At 33.1% G+C, this 23,308-nt stretch overlaps 1 protein-coding gene across 3 annotated transcripts in view; it reads right to left on the minus strand.

Annotated features, from left to right (window-relative positions):
- Positions 1 to 2,927: 2,927 nt before the first annotated feature.
- Positions 2,928 to 23,308, minus strand: part of LOC145265408 (uncharacterized) — a 73,544-nt gene continuing 53,163 nt past the window's right edge. For 2 of the 3 annotated variants that reach the window (XM_080121236.1, XM_080121235.1), the window contains 2 exons: positions 14,887 to 16,035; positions 2,928 to 5,360 (listed from right to left, as the gene is read on the minus strand). In XM_080121236.1, the coding sequence (XP_079977362.1) occupies positions 4,219 to 5,360; positions 14,887 to 15,985 (2,241 nt within the window). In that variant the 5' untranslated portion in view covers positions 15,986 to 16,035 and the 3' untranslated portion in view covers positions 2,928 to 4,218. The remainder of the gene's footprint in view (positions 5,361 to 14,886; positions 16,036 to 23,308) is intronic. The other variant, XM_080121237.1, reaches the window with a different exon arrangement.

Raw genomic sequence — 23,308 nt, forward strand, 5'->3', positions numbered from 1 at the left:
AACTTTCTTTCTCAATAAATGGCTTGAAGCAGGATCTAGCCGGAAATGTAAGTGCACAAAATCTGTAAATAATTTAACATGTTCTAACGTGTTGAAACGTGAAATACAAAAACTACAAATTTTTTGGACAACCTCATATTTTCATTTGACTGAAGAATTATATTATATAGATAAATTTGTTGAAGTGAAAGCCAATCAAAACCTTTGGCAAAGCAATGCAAATTATTGAATTATTTAGCCCAGATAACCGGATTGAATTTCAAAATAGTCTACTCCACGTATCCCGATTGTAAACTCCTTGAAAGAACACATTTCGCTGGCAAATACTTTTGTTTATAATTGTATTGTTTTACTACAAATAAAAGAAATCGTATTTTATAAGATGAATGAAAATTTGACCTTGCTTGGAATTGTACAATGAAAACTGCTGTCATTTTTAACTCATTTCACAGCATTATATTACTTCCCCTACCACGTTTTACCTCCTAATCCAACTGGAAAAAAAACTGCTAAAATGTGTGACATGTAGTGTTAAAGTCTATACGAGAACAAGTGGAACGAAATGAGCTCAATATTGTCTCAGCATGTTTAAGGTTGTTCTTCTGAAAAAAATATGTTAAATACAAAATATTTTCTTTGCACATAATCCATGAAAAACAAACAAATGATAAAAGAATCTACACAACGTTTTCTCCTCTTTAAAATGGCCACTTCTTACAATGTCTGTGATTAGTCAAAGAAACAACCAATCTTTGTCTGGTTAACGAATTCTGCCAGGATTACGTGCCTGTGAAATTTCGTGCTTTCTCCCTCTTTTGCCATGAAGTGAACACCTGCTATCCCCACCTTCAACACAGCAGGATGCGTGCAGAGGTTCGTATCAGCATTAACAGCATGCAAGATGAAGATCTCTATTTTTCATTTTTATTATGATTTTCAAATTGTTTGTGTCCCCTTTCTCGTTATCAGAATATACTTTATACCATATATCTAATTAGGAAAATCCCAATAATAGCTTTTAATATTTTTCTCTCAAGAGTGATTCTATAGTGGCATTTATTAGTACAGATAACAAACCGAAAAAGTGGTCTAGAAACAAAATATAATAACTAAATCTTACCGAATGCAAGGTAAGTTACTCTTTTACCTACCTGGATAATTTTTTGTGATTTAACTTATTTTAAAGCATTTATTTACTTCAAAACACAAGTAGTGCCAGGTTCTTAAATTAGAACTACAACAAAATAGTGGACATGAGGTTGTCATTTGTAGTCTCGATAATCACTCGAAAATCAAAATAAAACAAAATAATGATAGAAACGCACTCAATAAATGTCACTTTTGATGTAGTATAGAGATTACAATTGATAATTTATGCAAATGGATTTTTCACTTTTATGATCATCAGAGATTGTGCTTTTCCTTTTACAGATGTGGATGAAAAAATTGTGTTGCGTACTTAGCCTTGTGTCATACATGTAAAAACAAGTTGATGTAATCTGTTTGCTAGTCGTTTTGTGCATGTAGCAAACCAGGAAAATGCTCAGCTCAAAGTCTGCAGCAAACTCTCTCTCTCTCTCTCTCTCTCTATCTCTCTCTCTCTCTCTCTCTCTCTCTCCATAGATATATTACTCAGTGCACCATACCAAGAAGATGAAAATAAGACAAACATTTTCTTCAGTGATACTTTTTATTTTCTTATATATGCGTAAATTATTGGGTAGGTGTTCTACTTTTGGTTTTATGTTACATAAGACTGTGGATTATAGTGGCTTTAAAAGTAATGAAAGAAATTTTTAAATGTGACTTAAATTTGATTATAAAAATAATAACTTGAAAATATAAACAAATTATGACAATGTCATTGCGTTGTCAAATTTTTCTGAAGATGTGGTTTACCTTGAAAATTCAAAGAACATAACACCATGATACCATCATGGTTGAACACATTACGTTGGTAAATAATTAATGATGTAAAATTATTGAAATCTTTCAACATCGTTATTGATTCTGTTTATCTTGTCTCTTATCCAGTGGTATTTTTCTACCAAACGGCATTGTCATAATCTTCAAACATCATCATAACCTTCAAACATCATTATACCATTCAAACATCATTATACCTTCAAACATCATTATAACCTTCAAACATCATCATAACTTTCAAACATCATTATAACCTTCAAACATCATTATAACTTTCAAACATCATCATAATCTTCAAACATCATCATAACTTTCAAACATCATCATAACTTTCAAACATCATCATAACCTTCAAACATCATCATAACTTTCAAACATCATCATAACCTTCAAACATCATCATAACTTTCAAAGATCATCATAACTTTCAAACATCATCATAACTTTCAAACATCATCATAACCTTCAAACATCATTATAACCTTCAAACATCATCATAACTTTCAAACATCATCATAACTTTCAAACATCATCATAATCTTCAAACATCATCATAACTTTCAAACATCATCATAACTTTCAAACATCATCATAACCTTCAAACATCATCATAACCTTCAAACATCATCATAACTTTCAAACATAACTCCTTATACCCAATGCACAATGCTTTAAGCAAACGACAACATCCTTCGCATATATGTGGCACAATGATAAGAACCCTTTTGTGGAAGATAGAGTTTCCCACAATTAGAGGGTCTTGTACTTGACTTTTATGATTCTTGTGGGAAGACACATAGAATCGAAAAGGTGCCATTAAAACATGGTGAGGACAACTTGATGGCAAAAAATATGTCAATCAGATTTGATTCTGGCTGAGTTCGACAGATGTTTATAAAATCAACGATGGTAGGTGCATTGAATGAAACAAAGGTCAAATCAACTTGGGTGAGATCTGTAAATGTAATAATATTTCTCTGTTCTTTTTGGTCATATGGAAGGAGAGAGAGAGAGAGAGAGAGAGAGAGAGAGAGAGAGAGAGAGAGATTATAAAAATATGAAACTGTTGATAAATTGTAAATGATTACAATATCATTACATCTTCGGTAGTATCACGGTAATTTTACATGAACCGAGTTACGTTCTAATTGCTGTACAACCAGTTTGTTGTAGCAAAGTGCGGTCATAGGTCAACTACAACAATCTCTATGTGATATCGGAGGGGGGGGAGATTGGGAACGTAATTAAAGAATAAATGCTAATCATAAAATAAGAATTTATAATTAGACAAAACTATTTCCCTGAGGTGTGTGACCATAAACGCTAGATTATTTAACTTACAGGAAGTCCAGCACCGAATCTTAAAAGATTATTACAGAACAAAAATATACCATTTAGATCCACACTTCAATATCCTTTCATGATCTTTCAAGATTTTTGTGTCATCAAAGTTTCAGTTATTTTTATTATTCATTTTTTATTTATTATTATCATTTTTTTTATATTTATCTTTTTTTATTTATTATTATTTATTTTCAATTATTTTTTTATTATTCATTTTTTATTTATTATTCTTGTCCATCCGCATAGTCCAGGATTCAATAATGTCAGTTAAATGTAAAATAATAATAATGTGTGAGTCATGAACAACTGGAAATAGAATGCTCAAAATGTAAAAGAGATAACTATTTTTACCTTCAAACTTAAATGGGAGTTATCTCCCTTACATTTTCAGCTTTTTAGGTCATTAGTTAAAATTGTCTCCATTGTAATAATCTTCTCTGTCGGAATAATTATTTTAGAAAAGAAACAGAAATAAATTACATATTTTACTATAAAAATATGCTGCAAAGATAAAAAAGTAAAAAATTGCTAATTAGAATCAAATATCGATTTGTCATATTTATTGCTATTTAGGTTTGGTTTGGTTTGGTTCGGTTGTTTCGTTTTATGCGATATCAACTCTTTTCAGGTTATTTGATGACAGATACGGTCATTTTGGTAAAAGTTTTTATGCTTCAAATTCTTTATATCTTCAAATATTTATCAGAGTATTTAGTTTGGTTCTTTTATAGACGAAAATTGTTCTTTTTTGTTTTTGCAAAATATGATTGAGTTTTTCAAAGCAAAAGTAAAAAAAAAAAAAAAAGAAAACAGCAACATCAATGTTTGGTGCATTTTAAATTAGGAAGCCAGTATCTTCAGACAGCCTTATCTGTTAGCACCAGGTTGCTATTGAAGTTCAATATAGAAAATTTGATGAGATAACTTTATATAATAGATTACTATATTCTATTTATTTTCATTTCCAGAATCATTTAGATCCGAACCTGCAAATTTCTTGGATTCATTTTCGTTTAGCTCACTTAATGATGCTTCATTTACATTTTTTTCAGACAAGCTTCTGACTTTTCCATTTTTTTCTGAAGTAGCATCAAAACTGAAATCTGCAGACTGTCTAACTCGGCTACCGTAAGCCGTCTTTGGTCGTATAGATTTTTTCTGCGGAGATGATTCTTCTTCTTTTGGTTTTAAATCCGTACCATTTTTTTGCAAGCTACTCTCGTCCTCATCCTCTTTTGCAGAATATTCTTTATCGGCTGCGGAATAAAAACTTTCTTCACCTTTTCCAATCTTCTTATGGAACCTAATACTGGCGTCATTATCGCTTTTAAAATCTGCACAGTTATTAACAACTTTTCTACATCCAACTTTCCCTGTTTGTCTTGTCCAAGCATCATAACTCAAAGTGCTTTCCATGTGTTTAAAATGTTCACTTTTAACTGATGCTTTATTTTCTTTATTCTTTTTTATTTGATCCTGTAATGGTTTTAAGTGTCCTTTCACCTTTGCTGGGTTACTGGACAACGTTTGAGTGGAATTCTGTTCGCCATTTTTAGATTCAGCTCTGTCTTCTACAATTATATCCCTACGAAGACCTGATTTTGTTTTTCTCATCTCCAATTTTTTTTCACGATTTTTTTTTTCTTCCGATGAACTTAATTGGTACTCTTTTAGTTTCTGCTGCATCCAATTATAAACTGCTTGTTGTGACTGAAGTCTGCGCTCAGCTCTCAATAGGGTCTCTTGTCGTTTTGTCTCTTTCTGTAACTGTCTCTGGGCTCTCTCTTCTCTTTTCTGCTTAAAAAACATATGGTTCTTTCCTTGCAGCCATTTCAAGATATCCGGGTTGCTATTCTGTCCATGCCGGTGATCAACATAGCGAGCAGAAGACAAAGAAGAGTTGCCCAATGGAGGATGATCGTTTAATGTCTGACTAGAATTTTTACCACTTTGCTGTGAACTTCTCTGGTTTGATTTGGAAGGAGATCTTGAACGCATCGAACATTTAGTTGTCCTGACTTTCTCAAATCTGGAATCATCTCTGACAGACAGGACAGAACGAGGCATCACATAAGTCCGTTTCACAAAACCTGAAGATAAATATAGCAAATTAAGAACATAGAATTTATTTTAAATATAAATTTAAAGATAAATATAGCAAATTAAGAACATAGAATTTATTTTAAATACGAAAAAAAAAAAAAAATTTTTATAAATTAAAAAAACAGATTATTTTTCCAATATATACCTCTTCGGCAAGTAAAAAAAAAATAAATAAATAAAAGTTTATTTTTATTTTTATTTGTGACTCCAAATAGTGATCATTGTGACCTCTTATTGCGTTCTTTTCATTTCTGGCATCAGAGAAATTAAAAATTAAAATCTAAAAAATGTTAAAATTAAAGATTAAAAAAATAAAAAATATATCCACTAGCCTCCAGCCAAAAAAAGGAAAAGGAAACGAAGATAAGAGTAAATTAATAATGGAATTAATTATTGTCAGTATCCCACAATAAATCATGGAAAGACTGTAAATACAAAACCCGTCAGGCTTATTTTTCCCTTTAAAAATAAATTGTATGGTATAAGGGAGATAAGCAATTAAAAAAAACTAGCAGATTAGTTTTTCCAGAAATTATCCTGAGGAAGGGAGGAAATTTACTCAGGTGAACTGTATAGTTTAATTTGGACTCCAATATATTTGTCCAAATTATTCATTGAACTATGCCTTGCATGTTTTCTTTCACTGGCTCTTAGTCAATAGATCTTATTAACAAAATATTTTTTAACTTATTTTTTGGATCTTTTCTACTCGTAAGTTTTTAGGAAAAAAAAGAGTTTAATTAATTAAATTAGTTAATATGTTCAAAAAAAGTAAATTTCTTTATTATATTTTTATTTTTATATTTAATATATTTATTACATTTATTATTAATACTATTATGATTAATTTTTAATTAATTTTTATAAATTAAAATTTGTTAAATTTGTTTTATTTCATATTTAATTACTTTTAATTGTTTAATTTTTCATTATATTTCTAATTGATTTAATTTATTGCATTTAATATATTTTAATATATTGTATTTAATATATTTTAATATTTATTATTCGTTTCGAATTAATAAAATTGATATTTTTAATTTTAATTCCAAACCCAGAGGTTCTTGGAATATTTACCCTCCTTAAATCATAAAATTTATTTATAAACGTGGAAATAAGCTTGGCAGTTTTTTGGTTTACTTCTGGCAGAGTAGTCGTTGCATGATTCATTTTCTTGAACTCATTCAGAGATCACAATGACCGTTATATAAATTCACAGATTAAAAAAAAAAATAAATAAATAAATAAATAAATAAAAGAGATAAACTTTTTTTTTTGCTTCACGAATGACGTATATATTGGCATAATTTGCAGAGAGAAATGCCGACATGATAAATAAATAACAATAAATGAAGATAGAGCATTGAAATATCGTAAAAAAAAAATGTGGAACAAACATAAACAGAGGCTGAAAAGACCACTACAGGTTTCCTTTGTTTGGCTTTGAAACTGACAGTACGAATGTTGTTCTGACCTGTTGTAATATATATATTTAATAATTGGAACAGTATTCAAATATATAAGCATATAATACAAAGTTCTTTTATATAGCTCAATAGTGCAATACTAGAGCTGTAATGTTACGACCCTTTGGGCTGTGATCATAGCATAGTATCTGTGTACACTGTGGCAAGCAGGGCCAAGGGTTAAAACATTATTATTATTATTATTATTATTATTATTATTATTATTATTAATTGATTTGAGTGACGGCTGGTTGCTGAATCAATTATTATGATTAGAAGAATAAACAATTAAATTGGGGAAAAATGATTGACATATAAATCGCAAAAGGAATGTGAAAAAAGAAAATAGATGTAAACATTGTTTTTGGGTTTGCATAAACAAATAACTAGATTGGGGTTACATTAGGTTGGTCTGAAACACGTAATGATATGACATAAAGAAACACGTGATGTATGTAGATTTCGGGAAATTCTAGTGGGTTGTTAGCTGGACATTGGAGAGAACAGATGACCAAGATGATGTGAGAAGTAGCGTCACTTCGGACAACCAAGATGTAAAGAATGTGTAATCTCTGAAAATGCCGGCCAGATTATAATAATAAATGTTCATAAATAATTCAAGTATGTGTTGTGTTATTTACATTTGTTAAAAAAAGAACTGTTGGTCTACAACTGTTTCGATACGTCCACGTCAATCCTTTCCTGTTAGAACTGTTCCATAAATGTTAAAATATACACATTAGGCGATCAACTAAATAATGATAATAATAAAAATAATAATAATAATGTGTCGACCTTTGGCCCTGCTTGCCACAGTTAACACAGATACTATGCTATGATCACAGCCCAAAAGGTCATAACGTTACAGAGCTTTAAATATTTAGTGTACTGATTTATCAGGAATAGTCACCCATTTTATTGTTCATTTCAAAAAGTTAAGGCTTTATTGGCATTCAATTATTTTGGCCTACATGGTTTTAAATACATGGTTTTAAATACATGGTTTTAAATACATGGTTAGAATTTTTTTTTATATATATATGAGAGAGAGAGAAGGAGAGAGAGAGAGAGAGAGAGAGAGAGAGAGAGATAGACAGACAAACAGACAGACAGAGATAGAGGGAGAATACTCATCTCAGGACGAGTAAAATAAATTCCCCAAACATTAGTGTTTTACACAATTTTTATGCCCCCTTATAAAAATTAAAATCAAGATATGATGAAACTAAAGAATCCGTATCCCAATTTTGATCAAAATCTAATTCATGATTTTGATTCTAAAAAATGTCTAAAAATTAAGATTTAAGCTTAAGGAGGCTTAAGAAGAAACTGAAATTCAAGTAATCTTGCTTAATTGATGCCTAATAATTATTGATCAAATTTAACGCAAATCTGAAATATTTCAATGTTCAAATAGGAGGTTGTGGTCATATTTATATCCTCTAAAACACTTAACATACTCCAAAGCAGCTGAACTTATTTTCAATATGGCAGAGCTGTGGCAACGAACTACTCAAGACAGATTGGTCTGACACTCAGGGGTGTTTAGGATGTAGCCTCATTAAATTGACTGCGTAAATCCAAAGACATCTGCATGAGGATTTGGTGGTTTCTAATTATTCTCGTGTTTGCGGAAAATATATGGTGTTCAGTCATCTATTGCAATGCAGAGTCAGGTTAACAATGTCATACTGGCATGAAAGCGCCAATCAATACCTGCAACAACATTGCTTGAAGTGTTGGAGTAACTGTTGGTCCTTGTTGCCCTCAGCATCGAAGATAACCTAACATCCTTCTGTAAAGTAAAATGCTCTGAATCTGCAAAAAGAACTTTCATTAAAAGCAAATGAAAACAACATCTCCATGTTCAACACAGCATTCAGATCCAACTCACTAAACAACAACATTAATAATAGCAGCAGCACGGTGGTCAAGTGATCAACGAGATAGACTGACAACCTGGGTGTCCCAAGTTCGAATCCAGTTAATTCCACAAAACTGTGTTTCACTTAAGGATGTTGGCAACCTTCACATGGTCCCTCCCGTAAGTACTTGATATCATTCTAGAAAGAATTCCTGATAGAAAGATATTGTGGAAATGAATGCTAATAAATTAATCATTATGAATAATGCTGCTGCTGCTGCTCCAGCTCCTCCTCATCCTCCTCCTCCTCTTCTTCTTCAACAAGTGATTTCTAAATCATTCAATATTTGCTTGGCTTAAATGGTCCATACAAAATGGATCAAATACTCAATTTCGATTGGTTTAGTCAACCAGAAACAATCTCTTTATGAGCCAAAGTTAATGAATCTTACTTAACAAATCATATGCGCACTTTCCACAGAAATGAGCCAACGAAAAAGTCAAGTTGCCTAATGAACATTCATTATTCTACACACCAAATATACTCATTATTGGCATGAAAATGATACTAGTCTTTGGTTTGACGTTAAATTTGAACTCAACCTCAAATCAAAAGTCTCAAACTCAAATCCAACTGTTCTCTTCTCTCTGCACTTTCCACACTGACGCCCAAAATAAAGAAGACGGCTCTTTTATAGAGAGACCCAACCACATCTCATTTGCATACCCTCTCTCCCCTCTCGTCACATCACGTGATTTTCAGTCCATAAATACCAGGGGGCAGCCATTTTTATTTTCTCTTTTTTTTTTCTTTCCTAACACGAGCTGCACGATGCATGAGGTAAGGTTCTTTACTTTTAACCACAGGCAGGTGGACTTCACTTTCTAAAATGTTAAAACTATGTTTCACTTAAGGACGTTGGCAGCTTTCACATGGTTCCTCCCATAAGTACCTGATATCTTTCTAGAAAGAATTCCTAATAGAAAGATATCAGGGAAACGAATGCCAACAAAATCACCATCATGGATGATGCTCAACAACAACAACAACAACAACAACAACAGCAGCAGCAGTACAAGGGAGAGAAAAGTCAGACCTAGAGGCGATATTCAACCAAAGAAAGCAAGTTACTCTTGGTGAGGGATAAACAAAGACCCGATCAGAGATAGGTTTGTTTAGAAATCAATTTCTAAAAGCTGTCCAACACATGCCAGCATGTAAAATAAACGTTAAACTGAACATGATGATAAAAGGAATAAAAGTAGTTAGATTAGGAAATGTAGACCAGTTGATGTAGCAGAGTCTGTTAGCAAGGCCAAGGAGAACATTGGAGGAAGTGATCAGAATGTACTTGAAAGAAGGATAAATAAAAACCTGGCCAGAGATAGGTTAATTTGATAATCTAATATATAAAAGGCAAAATTGGCATGCACATTTGTGTATGACAACGAAAGGCTTTTTTAGTGGCGGGTTCTCGCATCGGTTAGATTCCAGGAGAAGTTTTTTGCATATTTCCTAGATCGTAATATTTCAGATTTGCAAACGGATATTGTCTCTATATTTTTTTTGATCAAGTTTTAAAAATTTCCCGCCATCCTGTTGTGTCTTTTTCATATAAATAAAGCAGCTAATCAAATGAAAGCATCTGGCACCTGGCCTTCCGACCGGGTAGTATCTGTTCTGTAATTGGGCCTTTGGTCAATGTAGGGGAAACCCTTCATACTGAGACAATTACTATTCATTTGGATACTGCCAGAGTGGCCCCTTTTTTGGGGGGAGCTGCTTTTCCCTCACATTAAAAACGACCTTCATGGGAGGTTTAAAAGCAACACCATTTCTGTAAGTCATCTTTTTGATTGACTGTTTAATTTGAACGCTTTACGCTTCCGGTTGCATCATAGAGTAGGATAAGATGTCAGATTTTCTTTCACTTTCTTTTCTGATTTTGCATCATGGGTTCGAGCCTGCCTGCCCACTACCACTTTTATTTTTTTTTTTTTACACATCCAAACACTCATGCAAAGCCGGGCACCCAGGCTAGTCAATTTCTAAAAGCCATCCAATACATGCCAGCTTGTAAAATGGATGTTAAACTGATGATGATGATGACAACTTCCCACTCCCATGTTCTTATCGAATGCCGAGTAAAACAGTTAGTAATCTAATTGTTTACCTAAGTACTTATATTGATTTCTTGGAGTGAAAGCAGCTCAGATCATTCTAAGTAAGCCACGAATACGTATCCATAACAAATCGCCGATAGATTTACGATTGGTTGCCAAGCAAGGACAAACTACCTTCACAGCAAAAACAGATCATGTAATTATAAACAGAGACAGACAGATTAGAAACGCCATAAAAATAACATAAAAATAACGTAAAAATAAACGTAATAATAACGCACATATAAAATCAATAACACTAATAATAATAAAATTAAAAATAATAAGCCTTCATAAAATTGATCGATAACAAATGATCAATTTTGTGTATCATTTTTAATAGAAGTCCCATTCAGGTCAAAACTCGTTTACTATTCAATATGATTGCAAGGATATACTTGCAACTGGTAATTGCTTATGAATTTAATATTCCTTAGAAACTTCCTCCTTTGGAGGAAGCCAACTTGATCTGACTAGAGTGAATTCTGTACCAGACGACATATGCAAATTAACTGCTGTTAAAGCATCATAATTCCCACTTGGTCCAGGTGATTTGCTGAATAAAATAAAAGCACAGGCATTGAATACCATAGTTCATGTATGTTGCTTTATTTTAGTTCAGAAAAATAAAAGAATCAAAACATGAAATTTGTTTAGATATGTGCAAGGTTGCCTAAAAGGTTACATTTTTATGGAGCAATTCTGGTTTCTGATTGGTTGATAGTAGAATGTGAATAATTTTGATTTGTCAGTTTCTAGCAGCAGCATTTATAAATAGAATCTCCCAACTGAGGGATCATACCCCATTATGAATCAAAAATATTGCAACACAATTAATACTCGATCATGGAATGAGAACAAGCTACCCATGTGAATTAAATAAATAGTTCTATTCAAAATGCTTCATAGATTCTCAAGTTTGATAAAAAGATTCATGATTTTGTCAAAATGGAACTAAAGAACTTTAGAGGTTTCACCGTCCGAAACGTTGTGCATTCAAGACGAGAACAGTAGTTTAAATAAATAATCCAAATTATCAATCCTCATCTTAGAAATTCTCAAACAGACTTTCAGCATCACTGATGAAGTTAATATCAGATCATCTCATATGCTCTGTCGGAATTTTAATTCTCTGAAATTTAAAAGTGAAACTAAATACTATCTTATATTTGCATTGGGACACGTTTAAATTTATTAAGATTTTATTTTCAAGGAAAAATGATAATAAAAGAATATTGTTAAAAGCTGTTAAAACATAATAGTTTTCAAGAGAATTGAATGCAGACGATACTTTTGAGTTTACAAAGTAAATCTGTAGCTGAAAATGAAATGCTACCCATGGCATTGCTAATAAAATTCACAATCCTTTCTGCAACTCATTTATATTTAGTATACAGGAGCTCCAGTCTATATTTGATTTGTCCACCAAGTTTTAGCTATGATGTCCAACAGTCTTTGCTTAAGCAACAGTCAATAATAAACACAATTGCCAATAACTCTCACAAACTCCTCACTTCAAAATATGAGGTGCCTTAAATAAGTTTCCAGACATTTTTCTTATAGGCACTTTTATTGATAGCACAGACATGGAACTCTAATCATATTCGAAGTAATCTCCTCCGGCTGCAATGCACTTATTGTACCATTCCAACAACTTCTGAAAGGCGTCATGGAAATTCTCTTGTTTGAGTTTGTCACTGGCTTTCATCACAGCCTCTTTCATCTCCTCAATTGTCTCATAATGACAGTCTCTAAGGTTTTCCTTGAGCTTAGGGAATAACGAAAAGTCACAGGGAGTAAGGTCTGGACAATACGGAGGGTGAGGAACTGTCTTGATGCCCATCTTGGTCAAATGGAGCATCCTTGGGACAAACTTTGTGCAAATCTTTCGCATTTTCAGTTCCTCGCAAATAATTGTGCGTACAGTTTCCACATTGGCATTAAAACTGTGCACTTATTGTTTATAGACACATGATGATCCTTATTTATGAAATTCTTTAATTAGCCAATCAACTTTGACGTTTTGGTTTTCTTACTTCTCGCACACCTCTCATAATCCCTCACAGACTCCCGACCTTCCTTGAATCTCTTATGCCACTCAAAAACAGTGCTTGATTCATGCAAGATGATTCAAAAGCAGTCTGAAGCATTCCATGTTTCTGTGGCATTTTTCCAAGTTTAAAACAAAATTTTATTGCATATCGTTTTTCTAAAGTGTCCTCACATTCAGATTGCATTTTTGAAATTGACCAACTATGACAATCAGGCTTTAGTAGGGTGTATTCCAATTCCAGCTGTAGCTGTTCATTTGAGCCTGAAATCATAAACATTGGTCAGTCATCTCATAAGATGTATAGAAATGACATACTGAATTTTCAAGAGTCTACAACAATTTTAAATACCTGTAAAAAAATGTCTGGAAACATATTGAAAGCACCTGGTAGACTGTTAAAATGCCATCCACAGCGTATTAATAATAAGATTCATAAACCTCTCTGCAATCCAACCATGTTTCATATAAATAAATTACCAGAAGGGAAAAATTCACTGTCGAAAGTCATTTAACCTTGAAAATTCCCAAGGAGCGTTCGAAGCACATAGGTTTAAAAAAAAAAAGTAAATATGGAGCCAAGGTGATTTGAAATATTCGGTCAGCTTATGGAGTAAAGAAGATGTAGAATATGGTTTGCAAAATTCAGAAACAGTAATGTTGCCATTTGTAAACCTCCTGTGCATTTTATAACTTAATAAAATTTGATAAAGTTAAATGTGCCTGAATTTAGAGATAATTTCTATATTATAAAAGGAACTCTATGTGTGTGTGTGTGTGTGTGTGTGTGTGTGTGTTCCCTATGGACTCAAAAACGACTGGGCTGACTTTTATGAAATTTCACAATGTGCCTGGTAGTGTTCTTAGATAGGTTTTGCATTGGAATATCTTCCATAAGTATCAATGCTCGATAATCAAAAAAATTTAATGAAAGAAGGAACACATGATTTGGAGCAAAGTTTACAGCTTACATAGCCTAAAATCACAAGTGCATTTGAGAAGTTTTATAATTACACAAGCAGAAAGGCCTGACATATAAAATCAACAGTAGATTCTTTGATATGGCAGGGATTTCCCTGCTAGTATGTAAATATTATTTCATTTCATTAGATATCTCCACTTACTACCCAAATACCACACAAGTTTCTGTTTTTAGCACAATTGAACCATAATACTTGATATTTGCATTTTAAATTTTAATTCAAGCCATTATATAAAATAATTTTATAAAATCAACAGTAGCTTCTCTACAATACAATGTAGATTACAATGTATTGTGGAATGAGTCACTGTGGGGAGGATTTAAAAATGGGCTAGTTCACCGATTTCGATGACAATAAAACATTTGTTTGATCCTCATTTAACTTTGAGCAATGTCGGGTCTCCCTACTAGTACCAAATATGATTGGTTTGCAGAAAGGATTGTGGATTTTATTAATGATTTTATATACATCTACTGATGAGATGTTCATCAAAGTGTCTCCCCCACCCATATCATTAAATGGTAAGAAACTAAAGACTTGTTGGAAATTTATGACTGAAACTTGATGGAAATTTATGAATGAAACTTGATGGAAATTTATGACTGAAACTTGATGGAAATTTATGACTGAAACTTGATGGGCAAGTCAGACATAGACTGAAGTTTATTTGTACCAAATATGACTGGATACCAGAAAAGATTGTGAATTCTATTAATAATTTCTTTTACAATTTACTGATGAGACGATCATCAAAGTGCTCCCCTTACTCATATCACTAAGTTCTGATAAAACAAAGGTGATGAACAAGCATGACTGAAGTTTATTTGTATTAAATATGATTGGCTTGCAGAAACGATTGTGAATTTTATTAATGATTTCATTGACGATTCCATTTTTTGGTGGAGGGATCAGAGACGTAACATTTGTACAAAATTTATGGAATGACCTGATATCTTGAGAAATGGTTAGTAACAAAGAAAAACTTACTTGTATCGTTTGAGTAATTTGTTAGAGCTGAATGCAAAGTATTTAAGCTTGGACAAAAGAGCCGACGTATGACACATTGTGGCCAGTTACTAGGGTACAGGGTGTAAGGAGGAATCTTACCATGGCTGACTGATACATATCTGTCGTACAATTGTTCCATTTGATAGGCATGCACCAGCTGCCTCGCCTCGCCTTTCACTTCGACATCTCTCGTCAGTAATTGGTAAAGTTCTCTGTAATTCTGATCGAGCCTTTCGTCAGCACTCACAGGTGGTGTCCACCCATTTCGTTTCTTTTTCCGACTTTCCTTTATAGAAGAAAGTTGTGATGAAGAAGTTTCCAAATTTGATGATGTTTCTTGACAAGGAATTCTCATTGATGGGTTTTTTCGACTGTGCCCCGAAGACGACTCTTTGCTTGTTCGAACACTCTCGTTTGCATTAACGCTTGAAAGACTGTTTGTTTTATGCATTGATACAGAAGCAATATTTTCATCACTTCCACCAAGATTAATATGTTCTTGACGCATAATTTTCTTCTGTCCAGGTGAAGAATCTTTGTCAACTGTTAGGATGTCTGGTGTTAATATCATGTTGCTGCTTCCTTCAGTGCTCGCTGTTTTCTTAGACTTGCAGATGCCATCAAAGCTGACAGACTTTGCGTTTTTATTACTCGACTCAAGACTTTTGGATTCTTCTTTTCGACGTTCAGCAATTCCTTCAGGCTCTTCAAGATTAAGAGACTTTTCAGCACTTTCTTTTATGGTGACATCAGAAGAACTCTGTGGTAATTCTGAAGATGAGCTGTCGATATCTTCTGTTCCATCTGATGTGTCTGTAGATTCATAACTGCTTTCATCATCATCAGAATCTTCATCTCTTGTCTCATCCTTATCCTTTCTCTCCTCCTCCTCCTCCTCCTCCTCATCGGAGTAACTCTTTTCATCCTCTTTTACTAATGAAGACGGGTATGATGAAGTTTCATCATTGTTTTCTTTATGGCTTTGATTCTCCACTTCCTCAGGGGTGACGCTTACTTCTATGCCAAATTCCTGATCATCTGCCAATTTTTTTAGAAGACTTAGTTGACCAACCGACATTATTTTTTTAATGGTTCTCCAGTATTTGGTAAAGCCTGTTGCAGAAAGTTCTGAAAGAAAAAACAAACCAGAATTTATTGAATGAAAAGAAATTACATTATTTTGATATTTTCATTAGATTTCTTTTTAAATCAGATTTTTCATTCAACTTTCTAATTCAATCACATCTTTTTCATATTATAAACTCGTTAATAAGCATCGGCTTAAATTTATTGACGTTCAATACATCCGCCCGTCAAAAAAACTTTTTTTAAACCCAAAGTAGACACTGACAGTGCAACTCAAACATTATTATTCACTGGCCCCATAAAACCCTCATTTTCTTTCATTCTCTCCTAGTCCTTTTACCAAATTACAACTAAGTATAGAGTTCAACTAAATATCAACTGACTAGGCAATTTTTAAATGGATGAAAAAAAAATCTATAAACATATATACTGCATCAACATATAATTTTTTAAAAAATAAATGATTTTACTTTTAATTTATTCATACCAATAATATTGTGGGGTATGTGTTTACACTTGATATTTGTAAAAAGGAAATACATTTTACTTTTAATTTATTTATAACAATAATATTGTGGTATCAACACTGTTTGTTGCTTTGTTTGGTTGGTAGCGATTATCATCCTCCTTGCAAACCTGTCGTTCAGTAGAGAAACAAAGTGTCACTGTAAGTTCACAAAATAAAATATTTCCACTTGTTTTAAAACTCCAGGTTGTAATTTTATTTGAAAAAGAAAACTCTTTGTAGCAACAGTGACCAAGACCACATTTTAATACTATGGTCATTTATCTTAATATTTTTATTATATTTTTTTCTTTAAACAAATTTTTCATTCAACTTTTTAACTCGATCAAATAGTTTTTCATCTTTCAGTCGCATTACTGGTATTGAAGTTGTCTTAGAATTTTATTTATTAAAATTTGCTAATAATTTAATTACTATTATTAAAATTATATATATATATATATATATATATATATATATATATATACAGTTGTGCGCAAAAATATTCGACCCCTGTCTAAATTTTCTTGTTTTGTTGAATCTACACTTCAAAAATCTTTATAACGCCTTTTAACGACTAATTATGAATAAATTGTATATTTTTCAACAATAAATGAGGAAAAGTAATTCGAGATTAATAATATATATATCAATTTATTTACAAAAAATATAAATATGGATGTTGCAAAAATATTCAACCCCTTTAATTTAAAGTTTAAATAAAAGCGTCATTAAGTTTATTATTTTAGTCTGACCTTGTATTTATTTCCTATAAATAATATTTATGACTCTACTGCATCTAAAATCAGTTCAAATTGAACTTTAATGCCATATTGAATGATTGAATAATTGTTTCAAGTAAAAAACAATTATTTTTCAACGTCAACAAATCTGCAACTATGACAAAGAACAAAGAGTACTCTGAAGACATTAAAAAGAAAGTAATCGATGCCTACCAGTCTGGAGAAGGTTATAAAAAAATTTCCAAACGTTTTTCTATACCACGGTCGACTATTATGTCCATTATCAAAAAATGGAAAGTAAAAGGGATTGTATCAAGTCTTCCAAGATCAGGTCGTCCAAGAAAAATTACGACACGTGGGGCTAAGAAAATTGTTAGACACGTTTCAATAGACTCTAAATCTAACCTAAAGGACGTGCAGAACGATTTGAAGAATGCTGGCTCAGATGTACACTTGTCAACTATTCGTAGGGCATTAAATCGTGCCGGATTGCACGGACGTATTGCCAGAAGGAAGCCCTTACTTTCCAAAGCTCATCAAAAGGCTCGATTAAATTTTGCAAAAAAGTTCCTAGAAATGCCTATTGATTACTGGAATAATAGAATTTGGTCAGACGAAACGAAAGTGGAACTATTTGGACGCAACCAGCAACGCTATGTTTGGCGAAAAGAAAATACTGCTTATAATGTGAAGAATACCGTTCCAACCATTAAGCATGGAGGTGGATCAATCATGGTGTGGGGCTATTTCAGTATAAATGGAACTGGAAAATTAACCATAATCGATGGAAGAATGGATTCAGTAAAATATCAGTCCATACTGAAAGAAAATCTTGTTCCGTCTGCGAACCAGTTGGGGCATGGAAGGAGGTATACCTTTCAACAGGACAACGATCATAAACACACTTCAAAGAGCACTAAGGCATGGTTAAAGAATAATAAGGTGAAAGTTCTAGAATGGCCTTCCCAGTCTCCAGACCTAAATCCGATTGAGCACTTATGGCATGATTTAAAAATTGCGGTACATAAAAGAAAGCCATCTAATTTGATTGAATTAAAACAGTACTGTCAAGAAGAGTGGCTTAAAATTCCAGTGGATAGATGTAGAAGTCTCGTTAGATGTTATAGGAAACGTTTACTTGCAGTAATCCAGGTCAAAGGAGCTTCAACCAAGTATTAATGAAAAGGGGTCGAATACTTTTGCAACATCCATATTTTTATTTTTGTAAATAAATTTATTTATATTATCAAGCCCTAATTACTTTTTATTATTTTTTGTTGAAAACTATACAGTTTATTCGAACTTAGTCGTTAAAGAAGGTTTTAAAAATTATTGAAGTATCCATTCAAAGAAATAAGACAATTTTGGTAGGGGTTGAATACTTTTGCGCACAACTATATATATATATCCATAGCCTTGAGCCCCTGTAGGAGCATAGGCTATCTACAACTTTGTAGATGCTTTTGTAACGAGGAGTTCTTTTTACAGGGTGAGGGTGCTGGCCCCACGCCTAACCTTCCCAGAAGGTACATACAGCGCCTAGCCTTCCCAAATGGTCACCCATCTGGCACTGGCCAGGCTCAATGTTACTTAACTTTGGTGATCTGGCGAGAACCGGTGTGTCAACATGATTGTGCCATATATATATATATATATATATATATATATATATATATATATATACATATTATATGTGTGTGTGTGTGTGTGTGTGTGTGTGTAATTGCGTCAGGAGTCAACTGCTTTTTTGAGCATAAAAATAATTGGAACATTTTTCCAGCGAACTTAGCAATAGATTGAATGTCGGCCTGGTGAAAAACTGAAAGGCTTAAAAAACAGGAGCATATGTCATCTATAAGTTTTTTTTTTGGGGGGGGGTTGAGCCTCCACACATCAATATGTCTCCACCAGGGTAACGTTCTTTTGTTAGAGAATTCGCTTTGCATTTTTTTAAAGCATTTTTCACTTGCAGACAAAGCATGAAGCCACTTGATGTAAGGAGCTAACAAGCATGAAAGATGATTATCATAAAGACAGGAGATGGCTATTGAAAAACGTGAAGGCTATAGGTAGGAGGAAAACAATCAACAAGAAAAGAATTCTTGGAAAGAACTTACTGGAATAGGAACCTGTATGACAATAACTGTTGCAATATTTTTGATATAATAAACGGGTATGATTAAAAAACATTGGAAGGTTCTATTTATAGACACTGGCAGTAGGAACTGACCAATTACATGGAGCCATGTTCTGCTAGCAACCAACCAGAAACTGGAATCGCTTCATAAAAAAAAATTGTATCTGTTAGAATTCCTGAACATAATTTTTTATGTTCACATGAAATAGATCTTTGCCTTTTTTTTTTGCAAAACTTTAAAATAAAAGTCCAAGACTTATACAGATCAGCTACCCACAGAAAACTCTATTTTTCATCTCCAGGACTTGTACAGATTAGTTATCAGACATTAAACATGGCTTTCAATTAAAAAATGATGCATCAAAACAGCGAATTAATGGAGACTACTAGGCCTACAAGTCAAACGAGCTGAAACAAAGGAAGCGGGGAAGTAAATCTTGCCAAGTTTTGTTATTTAATTTTAAAAATAAATAAATCAACACTGAGAATGTTAAAAAATAGCATTTTAGTCACTACTAACAGGATGCATTAATAATAATAGAGGTCAGATTTAACCTTAATCCTTTTAATTGAGATTAGAATGATTGTACCATGATTTGCTGAGGTCATGTTACATAAGATAAAATAGGAAACATTTACTTGTTCTTGTGTTTTTATCATACAAAATTAAATGCTTTTTATTTCGGTTGTATTGTTGAATGCTACTTTCAAGAAACGTTTCATCGTCTATTCAGAAAACTATTAGAGAAGATCTTGTAATGTTATGCAATCTATCCCAGGTTACACCGGCATGTTGTGATTTTGCTGTGAAGGTTGGTTAGCGCAACAAAAATTCTCGGATTAACTTGCTGACGTATGTGAAACTCAGTAGCTTGGGGCGACGATAGCACCTGGAATAGGTCAATCGGGTACATGTGAGAGAGAAAAAGCGGAAAGAAAGAAAGGAAGATATCTTTTCTCTTGCATAAAAGTCAGTTGGTTTTCTGAGTTTTAACGGAACGGTTGAGATTTCATTAAGATGCGTAGAAGAAAGAGGCGTAAAGACAAGTCAGCCGACAAAAGAAAAACGCAGAACTGCCGAGACCCAGAAAGAATAAAACCAAAGATTTAATTTAAACCAGTCATTTGTTCATTTACTCATCATTTCAGGCACAAAGAGTTGACGCAGAAAGAAAGTCACGAACTGAGGTATATCAAATGAATTGTTTGTTATACACACATGAACGCAGGTATTAAATTAGACAATAAGGGATTATGACTATGCCAAATACAGATACATACATAGACAGACGATCATGGCTGTACACACGCCTATACATAGATACAGACAAAAAGACACACGTACCCACATGTGTATCACATGTATATATACATATCATGCACTCGTTACTCATATAAAAGACATGTAATGAACAACAGACAATATCCTCTCCCTCCTTTACACAACAGTATACCTGTGGCCCTGTCAGTGGAACATCACAATACACCGAATGCCCCCTTGCAGAAAGATAAAGTCTCTCAATGGAGCCACCTGTTGGGTGTGGGTAGTGACCTATGACGGGATCTTGGTAGCTGAAGGACTTGGAGGTCAAGGTTTAGTATCCCCACTTTCCAACACATCACTTTGGCCTTTACCTAGGCTAGACGAGCAGTCAGAGAAGCAGATCAATTGCCTGATCATTTTAGCCCTTTTTCAGATCTACAAAATTTCATTTAGGATGATGGTTGCAGAGCCAATCTTGCTATAAAAGGATGCACACCCCTTTCTGTCCCTAAATGAATAATTATCTTTGGAATGAAAACTCAGGGACAGACATTTAAACTGTCAATCATGTTACTAGGTGAATGAGTTTCCCCTTAGTTGCATCCCCTGAATGAGGAGAATAACCAATGAAATACAAAACTCTACATATGGCACCTGACAATAAATCCCAAGCTAACACAAATAAAGTTCTGAAAGTATGTAAAAGAGCATATCCGATATTTGTACAGATAGTTAAATGGAAGAAGTAACCACTTACTATCCAACATACATAGTTCTTGAGTCAGTAGAGGACAAACCCACCAAACTCTTACCCTTCATAATAGAAAAATATCTCACAGCTACGGTTCCCAAAATCAATCAAAACAACTCATAACAATATCTTGATAGTAGAAGTAAAAAACAAGAAGTATGCTGAACTATTATTAAGAATCACCACACTACACAATATAAAAATAAAAGCCTACCCCCATAACTCTCTCAACACTTCAAAGAGAGTGGTAAACAACCTAGAACAGACGAAATCAAACAAAACTTTAAAAAGCAACAGATGTTGCTATAAAGAAATTCGTTCAAGAATTTAACACCGATACATAAATCCTCATATTTAACTCTCTCAAACCTTCAACAAAAATTCAAATCGGTTACATAACAACGAACGTGGATATCTATATTTCTAATTCACTTAGATATTATAATTGTTAGAAGGTTGAGCATCATGAAAACTAATATACCAGAAGGAAATTATGTAAAAATTGTGGAATGGACGAATCTAACTAGCGACTGAGATGCATAAACTGACTCAAGATTCTGTGAAGAATGGAAAAATGAAAAGAAAAGTAATGAAAATTAAATATACCCAGTACATCTTCCAGGAAGCCCCAAAAATTGTCGAAAATACTCATTCAGCCCACTCTTACTCAAGAGTAAGTCAACCATTGCGAACCACTTTCAATTCTAAATGCTAAAACTGTAACCTCCTCATAAGAAAACTAGCAAATATGAATCCAAACGGACTCCTAGCTTTCACAAAAGGCATTCACACTACAATCGAATTAATCTTCACCTCAAAACACTGCCTACCACAACAAAAAATACTCAAGGACAACAATTCACACTATCACAAGCTTCTCAGGTAGAAAAACTACCACAAAATACCCAAGTCTCTCTGAAATAAGGACCATCAAGATCTCAAAAAACAAAAAAAAAAAAAAAAAAAAAACCTTACTGTATGGAAACTACACAAACATACAAAGACAAAAACCCAATCTAAACAACCCAAATCTAAATGTAACGAAAAGTCATGTTAGTGATACCAATCCAGACACAAATAATAAACAAAAACTATGAATAAAACGCCGGAGTTATGCAACAGGTATAGCACAATAGAAAAAATGGAATTTTTTTTTTGGGGGGGGGGGCATCAAAATACAACAAACAAATTCCAGAGAACAAAAGATACTCAAAAACACAAGACCTGACACTAAATCCTGGGTCAAATGGAAAATGAAAAAAAAACATAAAAAAACATGATACAATGGAATTGCCCAATGAACTATTTATTTTCAGATTATACAAATCATATACACGTACAAACCATATCTGCCATAGAATGATTCATTGCAGTTGATTTGCCATAAAACGAAACCCCCTCCTCTTCCCTCTCCTCCTCCCCCTCCTCCTCCTTTTCTTTTGCAAAAGTCAATCATGTTCTGCAAAACCAAAAAGAGAAACAAAAATTTTCCACTATAAAACAACCAAACTAAACACCATGAATAAATATTTGTAGATATAAACAACTTGAAGCATACAAACTTTTACAAAAATGATCGGATTTCACATTAAATAACCTGAAAGGGGTTGATATACCGCAAAACAAAACAATTAGACCCAACATCTATAATCCTTTATTCTATAAGAATACATTTCCTAAAACATGCTAATCTCCTCAACAAAATATTAAAAAAATGGGATCAAGTAAAGGATAGATACCCTGTAGCAGACGCCGCCGCCTGGCGGTGACAAGCGCACATTTCAACTAACACCGGTGATTCGACCTTGACATTGGCACACGCACATAGCGTCGGTTGTTTGTAAACAAGTCAAATAGCAAACAGGCTCGAATATTCGCCAGCAATTTTTTTTTTTATATATATATTTACAAAACT

The sequence above is a fragment of the Euprymna scolopes genome, chromosome 40, assembly GCF_053919585.1.
Source record: "Euprymna scolopes isolate OS-2025 chromosome 40, ASM5391958v1, whole genome shotgun sequence".
NCBI classification, from domain to species: domain Eukaryota; kingdom Metazoa; phylum Mollusca; class Cephalopoda; order Sepiida; family Sepiolidae; genus Euprymna; species Euprymna scolopes.